At 41.9% G+C, this 23451-nt stretch overlaps 1 protein-coding gene across 2 annotated transcripts; it reads right to left on the minus strand.

Annotated features, from left to right (window-relative positions):
* Nucleotides 1-1136: 1136 nt before the first annotated feature.
* LOC311046449 (acyl-coenzyme A thioesterase 1-like) lies at nt 1137-23359 on the minus strand. 2 transcript variants are annotated; one of them, XM_084058756.1, is made up of 4 exons: nt 23068-23359; nt 6340-6802; nt 3282-3484; nt 1137-1884 (listed from the first exon to the last, which is right to left on the minus strand). In XM_084058756.1, exons 2-4 carry the CDS (start codon nt 6794-6796, stop codon nt 1276-1278), a joined length of 1269 nt encoding a protein of 422 aa, XP_083914882.1. In that variant the 5' UTR covers nt 6797-6802; nt 23068-23359; the 3' UTR covers nt 1137-1275. The 2 variants fall into 2 exon arrangements, with proteins under 2 accessions (XP_083914882.1, XP_083914881.1); XM_084058755.1 differs by lacking the exon at nt 23068-23359 and adding an exon at nt 8841-8900.
* Nucleotides 23360-23451: the final 92 nt, after the last annotated feature.

Here is a 23451-nt window from a genome sequence, read left to right on the forward strand (position 1 = left end):
GGGTATAAAGTGATCAAATACTTGTCCCACATCCTGATGAAAACACCATGTGGGGAACAGGGGAAGAAAAAAAAAGTCTATTCCTGTTTTGGGTTTTTGAAAATATGGTCACCCTACCTAAAACAGCTGCATTGAAGTGGATTACGCTGTAGCTGCTGACTGTGACCTCTAAGACCTTTTAAAGGGTGAGCTATTCTAACATAAACAGACTCACGTGGTGGAAACTTTACCTCAAATAGAACAGAGCCTAGCTGGTGAGCAACAAGTTGAGGAAACCCCACCGCAAGTAGGATATCCAAGTGACCTAGTGTTAACCACTTAAACCCCTAAATTTAGCTGACCAGATTCCCGGCAGGTAAATTATATTGGATTAGCATACTCTACCATGTAGATCTGCTATTTTCACTATCTGTGAAGAAATTGTTTTAAATTTAAATGTTTTAACAAATATATAATATATATTCCATGAAAGGTTTGGCCTATAACATGACATGCTCAAAGTAGGGATGCCACGTTGAAAGTGTCTAATATAAAACAACAATCTCTCACAAAAACCCTTACTGTCCGCCAATAATCATTAACAAAAGTTAATAATGTGCGGAACTTTTTTCAAAAAAAAATAAGTTGCACACTAGAACAATAAAATAACACCATAACTTACTTACACCATAACATAAATAAAAATAACACCATAACTTACAGCTGCACCTTCTTTTATAGTTGACCTTCCAGGGTTGACCTGTTTAGGTAGGAGGGAAAGGTTATCTCATGTCAGTGAAGAAAAGCATTTACTGTGCATCATTATGTGTGGGCATAGCACGCCATACTGGGTAAGCACACTGAGTTCATACTGAAGTACAGTGAGTTCACTATTTCCACAAAGTTAGGGCTTAATTCCATGCGATAAAGTCATAATGTAAAATTAAGCTGTACAATCAAGGGGCACAGCAATTTTATTACTCAAAATAAAACCTCATACATGTACGATAATTAATATGATCCGACAATCCAACTACACAACAGCTGGTTCTGATCAAGCAGCATGGTTCTCTGAGAGCTGTGTGTTATTTGCTATAACAGCACAGCTAGGAGTTTTCATAGAGCTGATTTAAGTCATCCTAACTTGAGGTCTCAGTGTTTAATTCACATTATGTACGGTAGTCAGATATGTAAAAAATATGCAAATATGCAAAAAATGTTATTGTAAATATCATTTATATAATACATTTACACAACTATAATACATTACACGTGTCATTTATACATAACGTACATCTATAACCTAGCCTGGGTCTTGGAGTTACCATTACCCAGGTGAGTTCTGAAGAACTCCTGTATCTTTTTCCATAGCTGGACCTCGGCAGCCGCATGCGACTTGGGCTCGCCCCCCCAAAGCGTGGGGGCACCCGCCGCACCGTGGAAACTGGAGGGGCAGTAGGGCCCGTAGGGTGGCTCCAGGTAATGCCCTGAGCCTGGATAACACGCCCTCTCAAAGTTCGCCTTCCCGTTACGGCTCAGTCTCTCCGCCATCTCCTCCACGTATCCGCGGCTGTCCCAGTTGAGGTCGTCGTCAGCGGCCACAAAGAGGAAGCGTCCCGTGGCTCGCTCTACGGGGATCAGGGCCGCCTTGTTCTCCTCCGCCAGGGGGTCGTGTAAGCAGTGCTTGATGTTGAAGGCCCCCGTCTCGGTGGGTATGGCCTTGTGTTGGTCGTGCAGCAAGGCAGTGTGGACCAGGCCGTTCTGGTAGTAGAGGGGGATGGCCACGTTGGCACTGCATCCGTTGATCCACACGGTGGCCTTGACGTCGGACAGGTACGTGGCGATGGACAGCGCCAGATCTCCGCTCTTTGATAGGGAGATTACGCCAACTCCACCGCTGTCCACCTGCCAGGAAACAACAGAACATTAGAATCTACTAGTTCCAAAATCTCTCCTCTGGGAGAGGTTACTACAGGCAATAATTTATAGTGTAGTTAATAATGATCAGATCAATCATTATGACTGATTTATACTGAAAATAGCATAACAACAAGCTCGAGCTTGTAGATATGATATTGTTGCACGCTATGCCGGCGCACAGCTAAGACACTTCCGGTCGGGCCCCGGAAGTGTCGCGTGGCTTACGGTCGAGCACATTCAAGAACAACAAGTTGCATAGTGTTCTCTCACTGTAAACATCAGATCTCTCCAGAATTATTTTGATAAAAAGCTATTAAAATACGCGATTTAAAGCAAGAACCATAGACAGGTTTTTAACTGTGGCGGATGCGTTATGGAGTTATGGAATTTCTGTTCTGTACCACTCGTCCTAGGATATCATAACGTCATAATAAAGGTAAGAATAACGTGGGGCGAAATTCCCCTTTAACTCAAAAGTATTTTCCTCTGGGTGATAGCCCTTGTCAACAACATAATCTAGGTACAGACCCTCTCCAAAACCTCACAGGTAAACATGAGTGGCACAACTTCATGTATAGACAAAACTGACAGATCAATTTTGGACTGAAATGTCCATTTCAGTCTAATAGAGAAAATGCAAAGTAAGTGGATTAAACAGTACTGTAAATGTAGGATTTTGACTGACAATTACAATTTGTGTAGGATGTGTATGGGTGTCACAAATCTCAAAATTCACGCTTTGATTTGACTGTCGATTTTAAGGCCACAATCTCATTACATTTATGCACATTGCACACAATAGACCATTCTATTCTTTCACATCAAAGAGCAGGTGCCATTCAAGGTCTTAATGCCGATTTTAAGGTCACACACTCGATTAGAGGTTTGCTCAGTTTGATCGTTTTTTAAGACATTCCTAAGCAGCAAATAGATACAGTAACACATGGCATTCACAATAACATTTTTCCATGTTATTGTCACGCATTTAACCACTTGATCCCATAGCATATTCTGGGCATTTCAAAATAGGAGAACATTCTGGGAAAATAGCCGATGTACAAGCTCTAGGTACAGAGCTTGTAGATTGTATTGCAAAATGTTTTGAGCTTGTAGATTGTGTTGCAAAATGTTTTGAGCTTGTAGATTGGCAATATTCTGTGAAGAGATTTTTTGTAGGGGGGGGAAAAAGGTATAGATCCCTGGGGGTCTCCGGTCAATACTGTACAATTTAAGTGGTTAAGTTGTACTGGAAAATGCCCAGGAGAGAATACATGTAACTGTATGAATGTTAGTACATGCAACACAAAACCAGGGTGTTGAGGGCAACATTATTCAAAGCATTTACAGTATCTCATTCAAGTTACATCAAAAGTAGAAAAAACCTTGGGCTGTGTTGTTAAAAACTGTATGGCTTCCTCAAAATAGTCCAGGTGGATCTCTTTCACTAGTTTTGGCTGGTCCTCGTATCCGTATATGGCCAGAGCCAGGACCACAAAGCCTCGGTTGGCCAGCAGACAGGCTCGCCTCTCAGACAGACCGCCTCCAAAAGTGTACAAGTCTAGAACCGCAGGGAAAGGACCTTCACCTGGGAGGAAAAATGTACAATGTTATTTACATAAGCACAGTACAGTGAGTAGACAGAAACGGTGCCATCTTATAATAATGAGCTTTAGTGAGAACCAATTATATGAAGATAGGTGAAGATAGGTTGAACAATTGCTGATACCGATGAAATCAAAAATTCTAATAATTTGCATATATACTGTATTGGTGGATGCGATATATCGGTCTGGATATAGTCGTTCCTCAACACAATAATCAAGACAAGAGCATATGAGAGAGAGAGAGAGAGAGAGAGAGAGAGAGAGAGAGAGAGAGAGAGAGAGAGAGAGAGAGAGAGAGGACCACTAACCAGGAGGAGTAAAGAGGATGAAGAAGTGAGGTCTAACAGACAGTGCAGCATGTGAGTGCGGGGAGCCTGAGCAGACTGCCAACCACATCATCACCGCTTGTCCCCTACATAGACCACCTTCAGAGGAGGGCCTCTTCAGAGTGGGACCTGAGACGAGGGCATGGCTACATTACATTTACATTACATTACAGTCATTTAGCAGACGCTTTTATCCAAAGCGACTTACAATAAGTGTATTCAACATAGGTAGGGAACGAAAACTACTAATCACCAGAAGTTTTAAGTGCATTTCCTGCAAAAACAAGCAACCAAGAGTATACCTAGCGCTAAGGTAAAAGTGCAATATATCAGCTACCTACTTTCTTAAACAGATGAGACAAAAAATGGCAAAATCAAATGAGCACGAGCTAAAACAAATAAGTGTATCGACTAAACAAGATCCAATAAAACAATACAAAAATAAAACAAGAGTTCGTACAACTAGTTAACAACAAGTAGGCCAGGCAAAGAGGAAGGATAGTGTTTCCTGAAGAGGTGGGTTTTCAGCCTGCGGCGAAAGATGGGCAGTGACTCTGCTGTCGTGACATCAGTGGGAAGTTCATTCCACCACTGTGGGGCCAGAACAGAAAAAAGTCGTGACCGTGTCGATCGACCAGAAGGACCGTTGAGTGGCGAGGGAATCAGTCGCCCCGAGGTGGCAGACCGGAGTGGTCGAGCAGGGGTGTGGGCATTGACCAAAACCCGGAGTTAAGAAGGAGCTGTTCCTTTCACTGCCCTATAGGCTAGCACCAGGGTTTTAAACTGAATGCGAGCTGCTACGGGGAGCCAGTGCAGAGAACGGAGAAGGATAGTTGTGTGGGAGAACTTGGGGCGGTTGAACACCAGACGAGCCGCAGCTTTCTGAACAAGCTCCAGCGGTCTGATGGCTGATGCCGGAGCACCAGCAAGGAGGGAGTTGCAGTAATCCAGGCGGGAGATGACAAGAGCCTGGATGAGCACCTGGGCTGTTTTCTCCGTGAGGAAGGGGCGAATCCTCCTGATGTTGTAGAGGAGGAATCTGCAGGACCGTGTCACTGATGCGATGTTAGCCGAGAACGACAGTTGATCGTCCAGGGTCACACCCAGATTCTTCGCAGTCCGAGTTGACGTCACCACAGCATTCTCAATGGTGATGGCCATGTCTCGGTGAGGACAGCCCTTCCCCGGGATGAACATCAGCTCGGTCTTGTCCAGGTTGAGCTTCAGGTGGTTCGTCGACATCCACTCCGAGATGTCAGCCAGACAAGCAGCAATGCGTGCCTCCACTTGTGTGTCAGAGGGGGGGAATGAGAGGATCAGCTGGGTGTCATCGGCATAGCAGTGGTAGGAAAAGCCATGGGAGTGGATGACAGCACCAAGAGATGTAGTGTAAAGAGAGAAAAGAAGAGGACCCAGAACCGAGCCTTGGGGAACCCCAGTAGTGAGCCTGTGTGGTTCTGACACAGACCCTCTCAGCATCACCTGGTAGGAGCGACCCGTCAGGTAGGATGCAAACAGGGAGAGTGCAGAGCCTGAGACACCCATCCCCTCGAGGGTGGAGAGGAGGATCTGGTGGTTCACTGTGTCGAACGCTGCAGACAGGTCCAGAAGTATCAGGACGGAGGAGAGAGAGTTCGCTCTAGCGGCATGGAGCGACTCCGTCACTGCCAGGAGGGCAGTCTCTGTCGAGTGACCCACTTTGAACCCAGACTGGTTGGAGTCCAGGAGGTTGTTCTGGTGGAGGTAGGAAGACAGTTGTTTAAAGACAGCACGTTCGAGAGTTTTAGATAGGAAGGATAGAAGGGAAACCGGTCTGTAGTTCTTGATCTCAGAGGGGTCAAGTGTCGGTTTCTTCAGGAGGGGGGTGACTCTGGCAGTCTTGAAAGCAGAGGGAAAGTAGCCAGACGTCAGAGAGGTGTTAATAAGGTGGGTTAAGAAGGGAAGGAGTTCAGGTGCAGAGGACTGCAGCAGAGGGGATGGGACCGGGTCCAGGGAGCATGAGGTGGGGCGACTAGAGGTAACAAGGAGAAGGACCTCTTTAGAGGAGAGGGGAGAGAAGTGGGATAGAGAGGGTGGGGGAGAGGGAGGAGGAGTAGATGAAGATAGGGAGGGAGGGGTGGGAGGCAGACAGGTGTGGGTAGTGCGCAGGGCACCAGCCGGGGGAGGAGTGAAGGAGGATCGGATATCGTTCACCTTCTTGTCAAAGAAGTTGGCGAAGTCGTCAGGGAGGAGGGAGGAGGAGGGCGGAGGGGGTGGTGGTTGCAGGAGAGAGGAGAAAGTTTCAAAGAGTTTTGGCTACACGACACAAAGCTGGACATATGATGACGATACACGAAAGAAGAAGGTGGATGCGATATATCGGTCTGGATATAGTCGTTCCTCAACACAATAATCAAGACAAGAGCATGAGAGAGAGAGAGAGAGAGAGAGAGAGAGAGAGAGAGAGAGAGAGAGAGAGAGAGAGAGAGAGAGAGAGAGAGAGAGAGAGAGAGAGAGAGAGAGACACTAACCAGGAGGAGTAAAGAGGATTCCACGGATACTCTTCCCCGTAACGGGAACGCGACTCACGCCGTCGCCAAGCAGGTGTCTCTCGTTGGTCACCTCTGCCAAAACCCCGCCGTCCCCCTCCCCGTCGTGGACCGAGAACATGACGCGATGGGGATTCCGAGCGTCGCTCTTGGAGAACTTGACGTGGGGGGCGTCGGCTCTCAGCGACCACAGCAGGCCCATGGGCTCCACGCCGCTGTAGCTGCCCCCCAGGGAGGAGTGCCTCTCCAGGTCCACCTCCCCGGCCTCGTCGGCCCGGTAGGTGGCCGAGGAGCGGAACGACACCCCCTTGTCGTCCGTGGACCTGGCCCTCATGGTGACCAGCTGCTTGGACCTCAGCCCGGACACCGTCACTCTGACCGGCTCGTCGAACAGACACTTGATGCGGGGCAGAAGCTTCAGTCTGACCTGCGAGCACATCCTGGCCTGGTACAGACAGGCCAGAACGGGATGGCACAGGTTGTTTTAAAAGTCTAATTCAAAACAAAAGTGAATGGCAAATGGCTCTTCCAGGAAATTGAAATATCAGTTAATCCATTATAAGACCTGAGGCCGATTCTACAAAGTGTCTTCTAAATCCTAACAGTTTTTTGAAAAAACTTATGTTGTTATATCAGTGGTTCTTAAACGTATTAATGTCAAGGACCCCCAAAATGATATGTATTTGGCCGCGGACCACCATCTCAAAATATTTTGTTCCAGGGACCCCCAGAAGCAAGATTTGAGTTACAAATGTTCACTTCAAAAAACATATATAAAGATTTGCACAAAATGTCACAATTTTTCAAAAATAGCTGATCTACGAGCTTGTAGCGCGGTATGAGCTTGTAGATCTGTTATTTTTTAATAGCCAAAGAAATCTAAAATGACTCAGATGCGTTCCTTGTCTTAATGGGTTTGTTAAGTCCAGATTCCAATTCAACCCTCTTTAGATATTGCAGTTGTGCAGTGTACTGTATATGCAAAATTTGAACGCATTATTTAATGTTGGGGCAATTCAAGCACAGTACCAATTGTATTACAGCACCTGCGTCACTGCGTGGACCTTGTTGAAAGTCATTCATCCTGACTTGACCTTGTGTCAGTTATTACTGGGAATATAGCCATAATACATATAAACAGAGCAGTTCCACACAATAGCGGAGAGCTCTGTACCCTTGAACTATATTATATTTACAGAGAAATAAAAGGAGCCACTGCAAACAATGTGTTGTTTTTTATATTCTACGAAGCAGGTAAAGGAGTGAGCCTTGATTTAAAGCAACAAATAGCCTGCTAATGCCAACACTATACAATATGCCCAGGTAAAACATAGCTTAAGCAAACTGTTTGGTCAATATTATTTGGTTATGTTCTTCTTATACTTTGTGTGAAAATAGGCAATGGTTATGAATGCATTGTAACCAGTGGGAAGTAACTAAGTACATAGTTCTGTACTTACCATTTTGAGGTATTTGTACTTTACTTGAGCATTTCCAATATCCAATTATTTTACTTCTACTCCACTACATCTCAGAGGCAAATATATTGTACTTTTACTCCACTACAAAACTTTAGTTACAAGTTTTCAATCATAGTAGTGGAGAAATAAGTACAATATTTACCTCTGAGATGTAGTGGAGTAGAAGTAAAAGTATTGAAAATTGGACATACTCAAGTAAAGTAAAAGTACCTCAACATTGTACTTAAGTACAGCACTTGAGTAAATGTAGTTACTTTCCACCACTGGAGGTGTCGTGCCTATTTTGCAACTATTTTTTTTAAATCGGCAAAGTTTTGACCACTTATCATTCTGTCCAATGGGGATTGTTCCGTTTAGTTATCAATAGTCGTAATTACAAATCGAGTGGTGATAAATGACCCATAGCATCTATAAACGTATGATCTTAATCAGGGCTCTCAGAAGGTGGGGGGGATGGACTTTCGGTGGACTACACCCCTTACTTTACACTTTGGCTATTCAAAAATAGCAGATATACAAGCTCATAGCGCGGCATCTGCTATTTTTGAAAAAGCGTGAAAAACATTTGCAACTGTCAAATGTAAACAAATTCAGTATTTTCAAAATTGTGCGTTTTTTGGGCGGATTTTGTTAGTTTTTTTTTCGTGTTTTGGTTACTTTATTTCGGTTTTAGGGTTAGGGTTAGGTTATTTAATTTTTATTTTTGCCTGATTTTACCGATTTATTATCAAAAAAAAATATTTTTTTAAAAAGTGGGGGGTATGAAATCACGGATCTGTGAGTGAGGGTGTCGCGTCGTACGCACAGTGAATGGCCGTGACGCCCCGGATCTTAATAATCTTTAGTCCTCTTGTCTGTTGTATTGAACTAACATTAGCAGGGGTGGCTAACTGTCTGCAGGACGTTCTTTACTTTACGTAATTCTTCATTCAACAACCACAGTTAAGTTCGTATAGTTTAAATAGAATTATAATTGTGTGACGGTTGCATTTGCAGACTCACCGAAAGTTGTACGCAGACAGAAACTCTGTTCCTACAGAGTACAAGGTTTATTTTATAACAAATCCCTATCGACACAGCAGCATTATGGGTAATGTAGTCCACCCGTTATAGCCACATGAGTTCTTCTACAATTTTAATAAACATTGGTGTTTGATTTTAATGTCTCATTAAAGCAAATTGTAATAATAGTGATTTGTTAGTTATTATTTGTTAATAATCTGTTATAATAATTCATTATTATACATATAGCCAAATATAATAACATAATTATATGGAGCAAGTGCATCAAAAATAAATAATGATAATAGCCTAATAACAATATTAGCCTAATAATTATAACAATAACAAAATGTTTTTCAGTTCACAATTGATGTTCTGTCTCCTGTCCTCTCTCTCCATTACGAACATAAGGTCATTTCATTGATAGTTTTTTTTATAAAACAGACTAGAGTGGGAAATGCTTTCACCCGTTAATTTCGTCAAATGTATTACACACACACACCTTCTACAAAGTGTCTTCTAAATCCTAACAGTTTTTTGAAAAGACCTATGTTGTTATATCAGTGGTTCTTAAACTTATTCTGTATCTCCTGTCCTCTCTCTCCATTACAAACATAAGGTCATTTCATTGATAGTTTTTTTTATAAAACAGACTAGAGTGGGAAATGCTTTCACCCGTTAATTTCTTCAAATGTATTACACACACACACACACACACACACACACACACACACACACACACACACACACACACACACACACACACACACACACACACACACACACACACACACACACACACACACATGATTTGTGTGCATGGGGATCTCATCTTAAACAAGCTAAGTGCTTAATGAGCTATCCAGTTTAGTAGACCTTGTATTGCGAATTTGTACTTCCATGTACTGTTATGTACTGTCATGTACTGTTCTCATGTCTTACTAAATAAAGTACATCAATCAATCAAACACACACACACACACACACACACACACACACAGACACACAGACACACAGACACACAGACACAGTCCTTGAGGAGGTTTCATAATAGGACATTGTGTACCTGCGGTGGGCACCGGTACACAGGAAGGAGCTGCCTTGCTGAGCAGACAGACAGGAAAAGCTGTGGATCAGATAAGGCTAAAAGCTAATGGTACACACCTAGAATACCAATGCTCTGCCTCTGCTGCCTGGCTCTACTGCTACTGTCTGGAGTGGAATGATGCTGTACATGTAATAAGACTCTTTATCTTGTTCACATGTGCATCTGTATGTTATATGTACAGCACAGGTGACAAATTAAAGGAAACCCATCTATAACTGAATGGAGAAACATAAATACAAATGTTTCCATACATGATATAATCTCTTAAACTTAAACCTTTGTTGACCTGGGTCCCCCAAGGGTCTATACTCTGCCCCCTCCTTTTCCCCCCCTTCTACACCAAATTTCTTTGCAGAAAACAAGGCCAGAATAGGGACACTAGGGTTCTTGTGGTTAAGCAATTCAAATCCTATCATGCTCCATCCTCTGTATAAAAATGGTGAGGAGGCCCAGTTGACCTCGATTTTGGATCAAGATGGCAAGGCAAGTTTATTCATATAGCACATTACAACAACCAGCTTAATGGCCTTGTTGTTAAAGTGTGGTCGCCCTGAGACTGGGGCAGGTCAGGGTCAGGGCTCAATCCCCGGCCGAGTCCTACCAAGGACTATAAAAATGGTGCTAATGCTTCCCTGCTTGGCACTCAGCATCAAGGTCTGGATTGGGGGTGACGACGCGGGTCCCTGCTAGCGTCATATCCAGGGTGTGTACTTGTACATCAAGCTGCCTCACGCTACAGAAACAGGAGACAGGCTCCTGACCTATGGGGCCACATGGCTCGGGAACCGCTGATTACATTTAAAAAATAAGACAATGTGTTGGAAAAATGTCAATAAACATAAAGTAAAATGATTATATAAGACAATTCAAAGTGCGTTACACAAAACATTAAGTGCAAAAGGAACACATTATGAAATGACATTTGAATACAATAAAAGGCAGCAGCAAACAAAAAAGTCTTCAGCTTTGATTAAAAACAAAAAACGACTTCAAGTGACTGAGAATGTCAGGGGGTGTTATAGACCAATTATTTGTTTACTAACATTGAGCCTGGACGCACAGGTGATTGTTTCACGCAATCAATTCCCAACCTGTTTCGGGGTGCACTGGTTTCAGCACACCCCAACCCCCTCTTGTGTGTGTTGGCTAGTGAGACGCGTCCTAACGAGACCTGATATAATGGGTTTCGTTGCGCGCATACTGGCTGCACGCAGCCAGTATGACGTCGTCTGTTAAGGGGTCTATAGCAAGCAGTGTGTAAACCGCTCATTATAGACAAATGCACATCTTACATTCCAGTGGTGCAAAAACATATGCTCTGGGCAAGAGAAATGAATGTGGAAAGAAGTGATATTGTCATATTAGTTATCCTTCACAATAATTCTCCACAAGTGAGCGAGCTGCATGTGTGGGCATTTGTCTTGAGTCCACTTGTAGAGGGAAAGGTCACTGCAAATCAATACAAACGTATCCTGAGTGATCACCTACCTTTAGGCCTATAACGAAACATTTCTATCCTTAACAGTAGAGTTCCAAAGACTATATATGACAATGTGCATTGAAACGGTTCTGTCTAGTGGTGGCCCAACACAACACCTTACTAAAACACTTTATGTTCATGAATATGATTTATTTCCTTTAACCCATTAAAACCGGGAAAGCATCTGTGTCATTTTAGATTTTAGCTATATGTATATGTTGCAACATACGTTTCTCAGAAAACACTTAGGATTTAGAACAGTGATTTAGAACAGTGGTTGTCAAAAACAGCAGAACTACAAGCTCACAGCGCGTCACTTCGTGTGAACTTGCTTCTGTGAGCTTGTACATCTGCTATTTTTGAAATTTCTTTCTATTTTTTGAAAGTGTTTAAAAAAAGTTTAATTATTTTGCATTTTTTACACAAATCTTCTCTTCTGGGGGTCCTACTTAGACACACTGCGGTGCGACAGCTTAGCTAACAACACTGTAGAGCTCAAGACCCTCATCTTAAACAAGCTACGTGCTTAATGAGCTATCCAGTTTAGTAGACCTTGTATTGCGAATTTGTACTTCCATGTACTGTTATGTACTGCCATGTACTGTTCTCATGTCTTACTAAATAAAGTACATCAATCAATCAATGTTAGATAGGAGAGTGTGGAGGGCAGCGATTCCCGAGTTGATGTTGGCTAGACCACACTCTCGCATCCCATGGGGGGTCCCTGGCACAAAACATTTTCAGATGGGGGTGTCTGCTTCAACATATTTATAAATGTGGGGGTACTTAGCACGAAAAAGTTAGAGAACTACTGGTTTGAACAACAAAACCAGTCCTATCGTCTTCCTGTGTCATCCCACAACTAAGACCTTTATCTCTGTCTCCGTGTTTTCTTCTCTCTCCCACGGTCTGTCTTGCTCACCCCATGATTTTCAATGTCTGTCTTTCTCTCTCTCTCTGCCTTGCCTTGCATGCAGGGGTGTTCTGTTCTAACCGTAATGATGCAGTCATGATGCTTGTTAGAGCACCGTGTTCCCCATTCCCTTTTATCTGATGTCCTTTGCTTCACTGGAGACGGTGTCTGCTGCGTGCATGCGACAGAAGATGAGAGTGCAGGCACAGGCTCTGGACGCATACATACATCTGTAATTCCGTAGATGATGTGTTGGAAAAAGCAGGGTACAAATTAATACAAGAAGGCTAGGAAGAGGAGAGGAGAGGAGAGGAGAGGGGAGGGGAGGGGAGGGGAGGGGAGGGGAGGGGAGAGAAGACAAAAATATCCTCATTAATTTTCCTCCACCTTTTAAGGGTGGGTGAGGCATGCAGACTGAGTTCATTTGAGGTGTGGGTGGCAAACGAGACATCTCAAAGGAATAAAGTTCAGAGGAAACTAGTTTAATGCAATAAAGCATGCAAAGTAAATGTTTTTTCCTTTAGTCCATTACAGACTGACTGCCACCCAAAAAAACTGTCAGCATAGTAGTCAGTATTTACGTATTTCATCAACCATGAAAGCAAGGCAAGCTTATTTTTATAGAATGTTTCCTACACAAAGGTAATCAATGTGCTTTTAAAAAAGGCCATAAAAGGCCGTAGCAAGTCAGATATCATCCTCCACTTCGCTGGGGTTCCTCTGACACTCATTGACACAATCGGGTGGATCGTTCAAACACATTTATAGCAGAGAGGTTACAAGCCAGAGCAGATGGACATGCTGTCATGGCAGAGGTTCTCCCTGCATGGGTCTTTTTTGAACTTAGGCCAGGTGTGACTGCTTGACCCATTCAATCCAGGAACGCATCTCTGTCATTTTAGATTTCTTTGGCTATTCAAAAATAGCAGATCTACAAGCTCATAGCTATGAGCTGCGTTCCGGATTGGATGGTTAAATCAGCCATCAAAAAACATATGAAATGCATTTAAAAGCATAATATGATGAATTAAATACATAGGCAAAAGGCCAGGGTGAATGTGTAGTTTTACCTTTTCTCATATATCACATTTGTCAGGAGTAACATATTGCGAAAGATTTTTTTCTTTTTTACATGGACAACACATACGTTTAACCCATGCGCCCTTTAACCTCTGGTCAAGGCCCATACAGGTACAAACTTTTATTGTTCCGCTAGGTACCAGCCTCTCATATGTTTATTATTTTGGATGTCCTTTCTACCTTCAACACATTTCCACCATTGAACAAACTATGCTCCATCAATGAATGTCATCATTATGCATAAACAAAACAGGTATAGGCTGAAATTGTTTTATCAAAAGGTGGCGGAGGACATAAAAATATTTAGCCTGGATTTAAAAGAAGTCAGAGTGGGTGCAAGCATGTTCCGACTACTGTATGTGTGACAGAACTAAATACTGCCTCACCATGTTTTGTTTTAACTCTGGGAACAGTTAGTAAATCAGTCCCAGGCGACCAGAGACTTCTCGTTCTCAAGCCAAGGACTCATAAATGTACAAACAAGTCAGACATTTGGGCCCTGAACCAATTGAGTGATTTATTTTTTATTAAAATTAATTCTATGACTCAATGGAAGCCACTGCAGAGATCTGAGAAATAATGTAATATGTTCAGCTTTCATAGTTCTAGTTAGAGCTATAACTGCTGCTTTCTGAATGAGCTGAATGAGCTTCTGGAGACCTGAGAGAAGACTGTTAGAGTAGTCTAACCTAACGAAATAAAGGCATGGATAAGGCTTGTTTAGACATGAATGATCTAATCTCTGCAACTTAGTTAAAGATGACAATAGGCTGACTTTATTGTCTTGTCGTGACTACTATACATTTGATCTGAATCCACCACAATTTCTGGCTTAGCTTTTAGCTTTCAGAGACAGGGGAGCACTAATATTCATCCTTTCTTCCTACATCAAAACCCATCTCAGTTTTGTCTTTGTTTAGATAAAGGACATTATGGCACACATCCAGCCACTGTTTTTTGTGCAATGCATTGACAGTATGGCAGTGGTTCTCAACCTTTTCTGGATGAGGGCCCACTAGAAAATCTCGATAGTGTTCGTGGGCCACCCATCTCTGACCACTTAACACAGCAGCCATCTGACTACTTAACACAATGTGACGCTTTGTGAGCTTGTAGATCAACAATTTTCTCATGCGACACTGGAAACTAAATCTGGCTCAAGCAAATCCTTGCTGTCTGATCCTAGTCAGAGTGACCAAAATGTCAGTCTAAATGCCAGAGTAAAATGATTCATTTTTTAATAGGCAGAGTAGTTTGCCCGCTCGTCTCTGTTAATCATCGGTTCACGGGGAAGAATGTGACGTTTCACCCGAAATGAAACACGAAAAGTATACACTGAAGAAGAGTGAGTAATAAAAGTGTGAAATTGAGGTGTGAAGAAAGGTAGCTCTAAAGAGAAAAAAACGTAACGTTAAACCCACACAGCTCAGTTTTTAAACACGACAGATCATTTAACTTGGGATGAAGCTTTTAAAATGTCGTGGGCAATTACAGGGCAGTCAATCATACTGTCAGTCACCCACAGCACTGTGGATTTGAGATCATATCAGCTGTAGGCCTACTGCCTAGAGAGCCAAAACAAGCTATTTGAAATGTACAGTACTGTGTGAGAAGAAAAATGACTTCAAAATTGATCTTCTGTCCAACCAAAAGCACTGCTGAGGTGGCAGTGGTGTAAAGTAACTAAGAACATTTACTCAAGTAGTGTACTTAAGTACAATTTTGAAGTATTTGTACTTTACTTCAGTATTTCCAATTTTCAATACTTTTACTTCTACTCCACTACAATTATTTGAAGACTTTATTTACTAGTTACTTTGTAGATTTAGATTTAGATTTAGATTATTATTACAAAACATACATTAAAGGTAGGGTAAGTGATTTGCAATTATTCAAATAATTGCAAAATGGGTCTATATTCTGATAGTACTCATTGCTATAGAGTGTTTCAGTAAAAGGAGTCTCCCACATTTCTCCAGCTCTTTATTAAACAGAAAATGCATTTTCAGTGCTCTCTCCTGATTGGCTTAAATGTTGTCACCTACCTGAAAATGTACTATATTCTGTTTACTAAAGAGCTGGAGAGACCCCTGTGACCAAACAAACGCTCTGTAGAAATGATTACTATCAGAATATAGTACTTTAACCTTTTTAACCAAAATATATATATCAAAAAAATATATACCTTTAACCAATTCAGCCCTATATATATACACAATGGAAAATAGCAGATCAACAAGCTCACAATGCGTCTCCTAGCAACATGTTGTGACTTGTGAGCTTGTAGATCTGCTATTTTCCAATGATTTTTTATACATTTTAGACATTTGAAAACTTGTGAAATGGGACATTCTGCATAATGAGTACCTTTTAGCAAGTCAATTTTGATACCAATACTTTTGTATTTTTACTCAAGTAAATTTTGATTACCGGACCTTTACTTGTATAAAAATAGCTACAATATAACACAAGACTTATTACGGTATACTAGATAGAACAAAGTTCACACTCTCTCCGACTACAATTTACCGTTCTGGCACAATTCAGAGGAATAGTGACAGTGCTGTCTGTGGAAGCAGTGGTCCACATGATTATATTATATCTCTCCAGCAGAGGGCAGTGTGTGGGGGAGACTGACTCAGTAGTCACCACAATGCAACAGTGGTCCAGTGCAGTGGTTCTCAACCTTTTCAGGCCGCGTCTTCGACCCCCCAAAATAATCATATTTGAACTGGGGACCCCCCCACCCTGTTAAGCAATTGGAATTGTAAGAGCTGAGGCATTACATTTTGTTTGACTCGGTTCCATAGATAAATATTGTGAAAATAGCGTGTTGTGAGCTTGTAGATCTGATATTTTTGCAATATTTGCCTCTTATATTATTTGACAATTTGGCCAATGTTTGACCAGTTTATATAATATAGTTTAAGTCCTTATTGTCACTTCACTGTGATCTGGGGACCCCCTCCCCTTAAAATCCTGTGAAATCTAGTGAAGTCAGCAATGAGACAGGCAGCAACAACACATGGCAACATACCTGCAGTATGTGATTGTGAATACATATTAACACTGCCTGAAATCATGGTTCCAGAAGAGGGAACAGAAGAGTTGAATCAGAACAAAATACAATGCTGTTTACTGACACTACGAAGGTTATTTGAATGTTACCAATAGTAAAAGTATACTACATGCATAGGCTACATGAATGTAGACACACTAATGTTCACCAGCCATTCTGCACTGAATTTATGCTCTGTGGTGATGTCCTGAGACCTGGCTGTGAGCGAGACCTGGCCAGGATAGCTGGACTGCATTTAGCAACAGAGAGAGAAACCATAAAATCAATTCATAAAACCTAATAGGTCTCATATAAAAAAAGATGACAGAAAGAGAGAGAAAGAAAAGCGAGACAGAGGTCAGATGAGACAGACAGTGAGTCAGAGACGCACACAGTCCTGTGAGTCAGTCTCACGTGTTTATTCGCCAGGTATGTTCACAAAACGAAGAATTTGACTTAAAAATAGGAATTTAGGAATGACAGAGTAAGAGGTGCGATCGGCAGTGTGAACAATGGCACTGTACGTTTATATATGATGAGACAAGGCATGTATCATATTGCACAGACCTGTTAGAAATAATATTGCACTGGTTATATATGGTAAATTTATATAGCACTTTTATCCAAAGTACTTTACATAGATTGTGCATTACATTCACACATTTACACACCGATGGCAGAGGAAACCATGCAAGGCTGCTCATCGGGAGCAATTAGGGGTTCAGCGTCTTGCTCAAGGACACTTCCACACTAACTCTGGGGGAGCCCGGGATTGAACTGGAAACCTCGCGGTTCCCATCCAGCTGCTCTACCGGACACTCTACCCCTGAGCCACTGCCGCCCCCTGCCACGGTTATGCTACAGGTATTGTACATTTAAATATTGTATAGATATTGCACTTGCTAGGTGCATGGGTGCAAATAGCAGGAACAAGGAATGATGTGTACATCATTGGATAACAGAGCTTACAGTCTAATAGGCTACTGCTCTATAATTCAGTGCTGGCATATGGGTCAGGTGTTGAGCAGTGAAACCACACGTGGGAAGACACCACTTGTGTGCCTGGATCTTATACGGCTTTGATTGTTGGACTTCCCAGACGGGAGAACTTCAGAGAGCTTGTGGCCAAGAAGATGAGAGGGATCAAAGATGATCCTGCCCACTCGCTTCCTGGCCCTGGAAGTGTGCAGTCGTTGACGATGGGGGTGGAGGAGGGGCAGGTTTGTGGCAGAGTATCTTTTCGGCTGACCTGATGATGTTCTGCAACCAGTGAGTGTCCAGGACAGACTGTGATGGCATCAGTGGTGGAAAAAGTACTCAAATGTAAAAGTACCAATACTGCAATACAAAAATACTCTGTTACAAGTAAAAGTCTAGAATTAAAAATTTACTTGAGTACAAAAGTATTGGCATCAAAATGTACTTAAAGTACCAAAAGTAAAAGTACAAAATATTTGAAAATAGCAGATCTACAAGCTCACAACGCGTCGCGATGCGACGCGTTGTGAGCTTGTAGATCGGCTATTTTCAAATAGCCTATGTATAAAATAGGTTTAAAGTGGTTAATGTATGTTTCATTATATCATCATTTATATCTGAAAAGTAACTAGTAACTAAAGTTTTCAAATAATTGTAGTAAAAACAATATTTGCCTCTGAGATGTAGTGGAGTAGAAGTAAAAGTATTGGAAATTGGAAATACTCAAGTAAAGTACAAATACCTCAAAATTGTACTTAAGTACAGTACTTAAATAAATGCACTTAATTACTTTCCACAACTGGATGGCATCAGTGTAGAACTGCACCATCATTGAGCTTGGATTTCTTCAGCTGCCAAAGGAGATGCAGCTGAATTATTTTGTAATGACTTGTGTGTCGATGCCAACTTAAGCATGTTCATGTTATCTGTGGCCGTGTGGAGTTATGTGGTGTGTCGGTGATTTAAGCTACATGATGTCAGGGCTCTATGAGGAGAATGACATCACTGGACCAGTTTAGGAAAAGATTACAACCAACTGGAAGGGATCCAGGACTATGAGCGGTCAAGGCGCTCCAGATGTGCATGAGTGAGTGAGTGCGTGAGTAACTTTGAGCGTGTGCGTGTATGTGTCGGCTCATCTGGATGGACACATACACTTGTGTGCAAAGTCACTCACTCACGCGCGCGTGCGTGTGCGTGTGTGTGTGTGTGTGTGTGTGTGTGTGTGTGTGCGCGCTCCTCTCTTATTCCATCTCTTCCTGTATCTCGTCCTTCTTTCTTTTGTTTTTCATGGCCCCATTTTCATTACATCTTTCTTTTACTTCCACTTCCTTCCATATTTTCTCATCCTGACTCCTTCATCCTATCACTCTCTATCCCTCCATCTCTCATCTTTCTGCACTTCCTGTTTATTCTTAGTAACTATGTTCCCTTCTCTTCAAACTCACCACTTCAGTTGGAAATATGTTACTTTCAACAAGTGACACGGTTGTAAAATGAAGTGTAAGTTATGATGATCTGTCACCTGATTCTGCCTTTCTTTTCCTTTTTGTTTTTCTCAGCACATAAAAGCACCGCAAACACCATACATGTTTAATAAAAAATGCCACTTGTTCCGCCCTTTGATTTGCTAATGAAACACTAGAACTGGTTCACACAGGAAGAGAGTGACGGAGATAGGAGAGAGAAGGAAATGGAGAGAGAAAGAGAGAAACACAGAAAGTGGGAAGAGATATAGAGACAGCAAAGGAATTTCAAAGCAGGCCTACTTATTTCCATAGAGATGACAACATGCATTTTCCTAAAGATTGCTCCAGTAGAAATTGAGGTCATGTCACTCAGGCAATTCATCTAGGAGCAGCACTGATCAGGCAGTCAGACACATTCATCTTTAAATGTGTGATGAGGTCATGGGATAGGTGGATTACACCTCCACTAAAATGATTCCCTGTTAAAAAGCAACACATTTAAAAGACACTAAGGAAAAATACAAAGAGCAAATATTTCAGAGGAATTTCAGTTCACTTCCAAAATGACAGGGAATTTAAAATCTGCTGTTTAAAAGAAAAGTATATGACTATATAACTATATAACTAAACCGCTCACAAAATGAATGGAAACTTGAATTTGGGCCATTATATCTCCCCTTTACTAATACCAATCAGTAAAGTGCTATATATCATTTTTATCGGTGATTAGTCACCTTTACAACGAGGTACAGCTTGTAAGCATCGGGCATTCATGGAATGAGCAACACAGGCAAACGTGTGGGTAGCGCCGAGCAAAAATGTGCCAAAATGGCCTGTTAGACTTTTCTGCTGACATTCAATGTCGTGACATTCATGACATTCAATGGGCACAGGTGTATGACTGCCTCACAGATGGGGAAAGATGCCACTTTTGTCACGATAAGGCCCGTGCAACAGGGCAAGTGAAGCTGGTGTTCCGTTATGCAGGTGTTAGCCCTGGTACCATTTCCAAACTTAGGACTAAGTTCTGTGAGACTGGTGAAGTCAACAAGGAAGACAACAACCCAGACCCCTTGCTTCACTGAGGAACCATAGATTTACAGGCAAGATTTGCACAACGGTACCAAAGACAGATGTCAAAGTTGCCGGGCCCAGGTGCCAGTCATACACCTTTGACTGGCACACACCTGCCTGCATATGGTACCAGGGCTGACATCAAATAATGTGTAATCTGCGTAACGGAACACCAGCTTCACTTGCCCTATTGCACGGACAACAAGAGCGATTACTAGCAAAAGCATATTGGGTGATTTTGGCACATTTTTGCTCTGCGCTACCCACACGTTTGCCTGTGTTGCTCATTCCACGAATGCCCGATGCTTACAAGCTGTACCTCGTTGTAAAGGTGACTAATCACAGATAAAAATGATATATAACACTTTACTGATTGGTATTAGTAAAGGGGAGATATAATGACCCAAATTCAAGTTTCCTTACATTTTGTGAGCGGTTTATATAAACTATATGAAAATGTGTTACGGACAGTGATGGATTATCCACTGAAACAAACAGTTTCACAACAAAATTCATTTACTAAAACATCTTAATGTCTAGAGCATATAATAGCCTCGGCCATACTGGAATCACAGCAAAGTGCCCAATTCAGTAGGTGCATTCTAAACTGGGTGGGATGATTATTAATGTAAAATGATCCATAGAGCTAAATTCAAACAAATATTTGGCGCTTTCTAAAGTGTAGAAGATAACTTAAAAGGTAGGGTAAAGTGATCTTTTTCTGTTAATATAAGTGTTAAATAGATCTATGATAGTACTTGGAGTTACTAGTGGTTACTCCTGCTCTTTAGTAAACAGAAAATGCATTTCCAGGTCATGATACCTACAGTATTGTATGCAATCAGGAGAGAGAACTCGCACAGAATACAGATTAAATAAGTGAAATTGGAAGTGATGACACTAAGACTTGATTTTAGACAAACTTGGAACTGGAACACTATAAAATTGAAGCTGATAAATGGGTACTCTTTCCTGACTGGCTGAACATTTTCAGCCTACCTGAAAATGTATTTTCTGTTCATTAAAGAGCTGGAGAGATGGGGAGGCCTCTGTCACTTAACAAACACTCTATAACAATGATTACTATCAGAATATAGTGTTTTAACCTTTTAACAAAGAACGTTTTGTTTTTCCCTAGGTGACAAAATGATAGCATTATAATTGCAATTATCTTGATCTTCTTTGGTCGAATACATTCAATTCATGACGTGTCATGATCTAGATGGGAAGATTTATGGGATTTTGGAAAAGATATCTTCATACACAAGCTGTAGCCTATGGATATGAAGCTGCACAAAATTCTTCATGAGTTTTGTTGTATTGTTTTTCCCCCCAGCTCATGTAAAGTTATAGACTGATTGTCACCCTCTGGTGGCCACAGCGACTTAGGCCTACCAACCCCATGGTCACTTATAAAGACTATTTCACATAATAATACTGGATAAAAGACTGATATGAAAAGCCCTCAGTCCAATCAATCACAATGTAATCAAATAAATAACAAAACAAATAAATTCAATCTATTATTATTGGCAATATGGGTTTGAGACACTGTTAAAATATAAACGCAAAGCAAGAATAAAAGTAAAATAAATTGTGGCATCTGATTGCAGTTGCAAAAAAAAAAAAAAAAGAGTCCTTGCTAACAAACATTACGACGCATACAGAATTTTCTTCCTTCCTCCCTCCCTACACAATCTAGTGAACCATACGTGTCTGCCTGGCAGTCCGACTGAATCTGATACCTCCTGGTCTCTCAGCCCTCTGGGGCCTGTCAAAGTGTCCTTCACTGCAATAATGTCTCACTGCAGGACCAGAGGAGGAGAGTGATCTGTTGATTAATGAACGGACTGCCGGTGGGGAGTACTATTGATTCACACGGTCAAAGGACATGTCAGCTGAGGCAGAGAGAGAGGCAGAGAGAGAGAGATTTTGGCAGCAGCCTATGGCTTCTTAATTGGGAGCGGTGATCACTGAGGTGATTAGGAAAGTCCTGCAAAGAGACCGGTTGACTGTGAATGTGGACAGACAAAGAGAGAGAGAATCAGAGATGGTGAGCAAACAGCGGTCCTTAAAGAGCAGCAGATGTCATCCAGATGTCAACCTCCCCCCTCTCGCAAAGCCAGGGGTCAGAGGTTAGCATGTGAGCCACTGGCCTGTGACTCCGGGGAATTGGACAAAACAAGAGCACTGTAAACCCCTGAGTGATAATCTAACTCTGAGAGTGTAAAATGGATAAGGATCTTTTTTTTTTAGGGTGTACCGTATTTTCTTCTGTCCCATGTTTTAACCATGGACATGTTTTTCTGAGCACACATGATGCCACTAAAGTACCAGTGAAGTTAAAATCACATTAAGATCTGTAGACTCTAGTGCCTTTTTCCAAACTAATGATACAAATTGTTAATGGGCTTACGGTGACATTCATGGTCTCATTGGGCCTGTTTATCGTGGTCTACAAATGCTTGACCCGAACCCCCACTTGCAACATTTTACCAAATCTTTTACACACACACACACACACACACACACACACACACACACCTGTATTTTTGACACACTTCTCGGACATCTCCTGTACATATTCAAAATCCAACACCAATATCATATTTCTCACTTTCGTTTTTCCAGAAATAAAGACCTACCCTCTGAGAGGTATGTCCGTGACTTAATGGCATCCAAAGGGATTGAGAACTCAATAATGCCACACTGAAGATTCTTTTTAAAGCACATGCTGTGTTAAGCTCCCTTAAGCTTGTGCAAAGGTACCTTTCAAGCTGAGAATGTAGGCTACTTTTAATGAGTACGGCACAGATGTGTGCAGAAGTGATTTGCGTTATCCTTTGACTTCATCACACTGAAGCACTGTGGACCTGGTCAAAATTTGTCACCTTGGACTTTTAGTCTATATATATATAACCAGAATGTATTGTCCTTTCTTGAAAGCCACCATCACTCTTGGCGTTAAAAGCATCTGCAGAAAGATGCAACCTTTTAGTTGCTAAAAGGTGTCACAGTACCATGGTGAGGGAAGAATTTATAAAAAGGTTTGACACTTGCCACTCACATTTTGTTTAAAGCAGCTTTTACGGGGCTCCCCGCTACCTCTCCGAACTCCTCAAACGCCACACCATGCCCCCTCCCGCTCCCTCAGGTCTGGTCTGGTCCTTCACATCCCCAAGACAAAGAAACGAACCTGGGGTGACATACAGTAGGGCTTTCTCAGTTGCCGGTGCCCCAGCCTATGGAACTCACTCCTAGCTCACATCAAAGCTGCCCCAACCCTCGCCACGTTTAAAACCACACTCAAAACCCACCTTGTTAGACTCGCATTCCCTACCTAATCCAAATCCCTGTTTTCTACCTTTTATTTTTCATTTTTTTTGTATTCTTAGTTTTGAACCTTTTTAACTAGTTCTTTCCAAGTATAGTTCTTATTTTGTTTCTGTTT

This window comes from Gymnoscopelus microlampas, assembly GCF_963454915.1.
Source record: "Gymnoscopelus microlampas genome assembly, chromosome: 5".
In the NCBI taxonomy this organism is placed as follows: Eukaryota; Metazoa; Chordata; class Actinopteri; order Myctophiformes; family Myctophidae; genus Gymnoscopelus; species Gymnoscopelus microlampas.

Coding starts and splice junctions, on each gene's coding strand:
- LOC311046449 (XM_084058756.1), bottom strand. CDS start 6,796: ATGTGCTCGCAGGTCAGACTGAAGCTTCTGCCCCGCATCAAGTGTCTG. Junction 3,485..6,339: donor AATCCTCTTTACTCCTCCTG/GTTAGTGTCTCT, acceptor TTTTCCTCCCAG/GTGAAGGTCCTTTCCCTGCG. Junction 1,885..3,281: donor TTTTAACAACACAGCCCAAG/GTTTTTTCTACT, acceptor GTTTCCTGGCAG/GTGGACAGCGGTGGAGTTGG.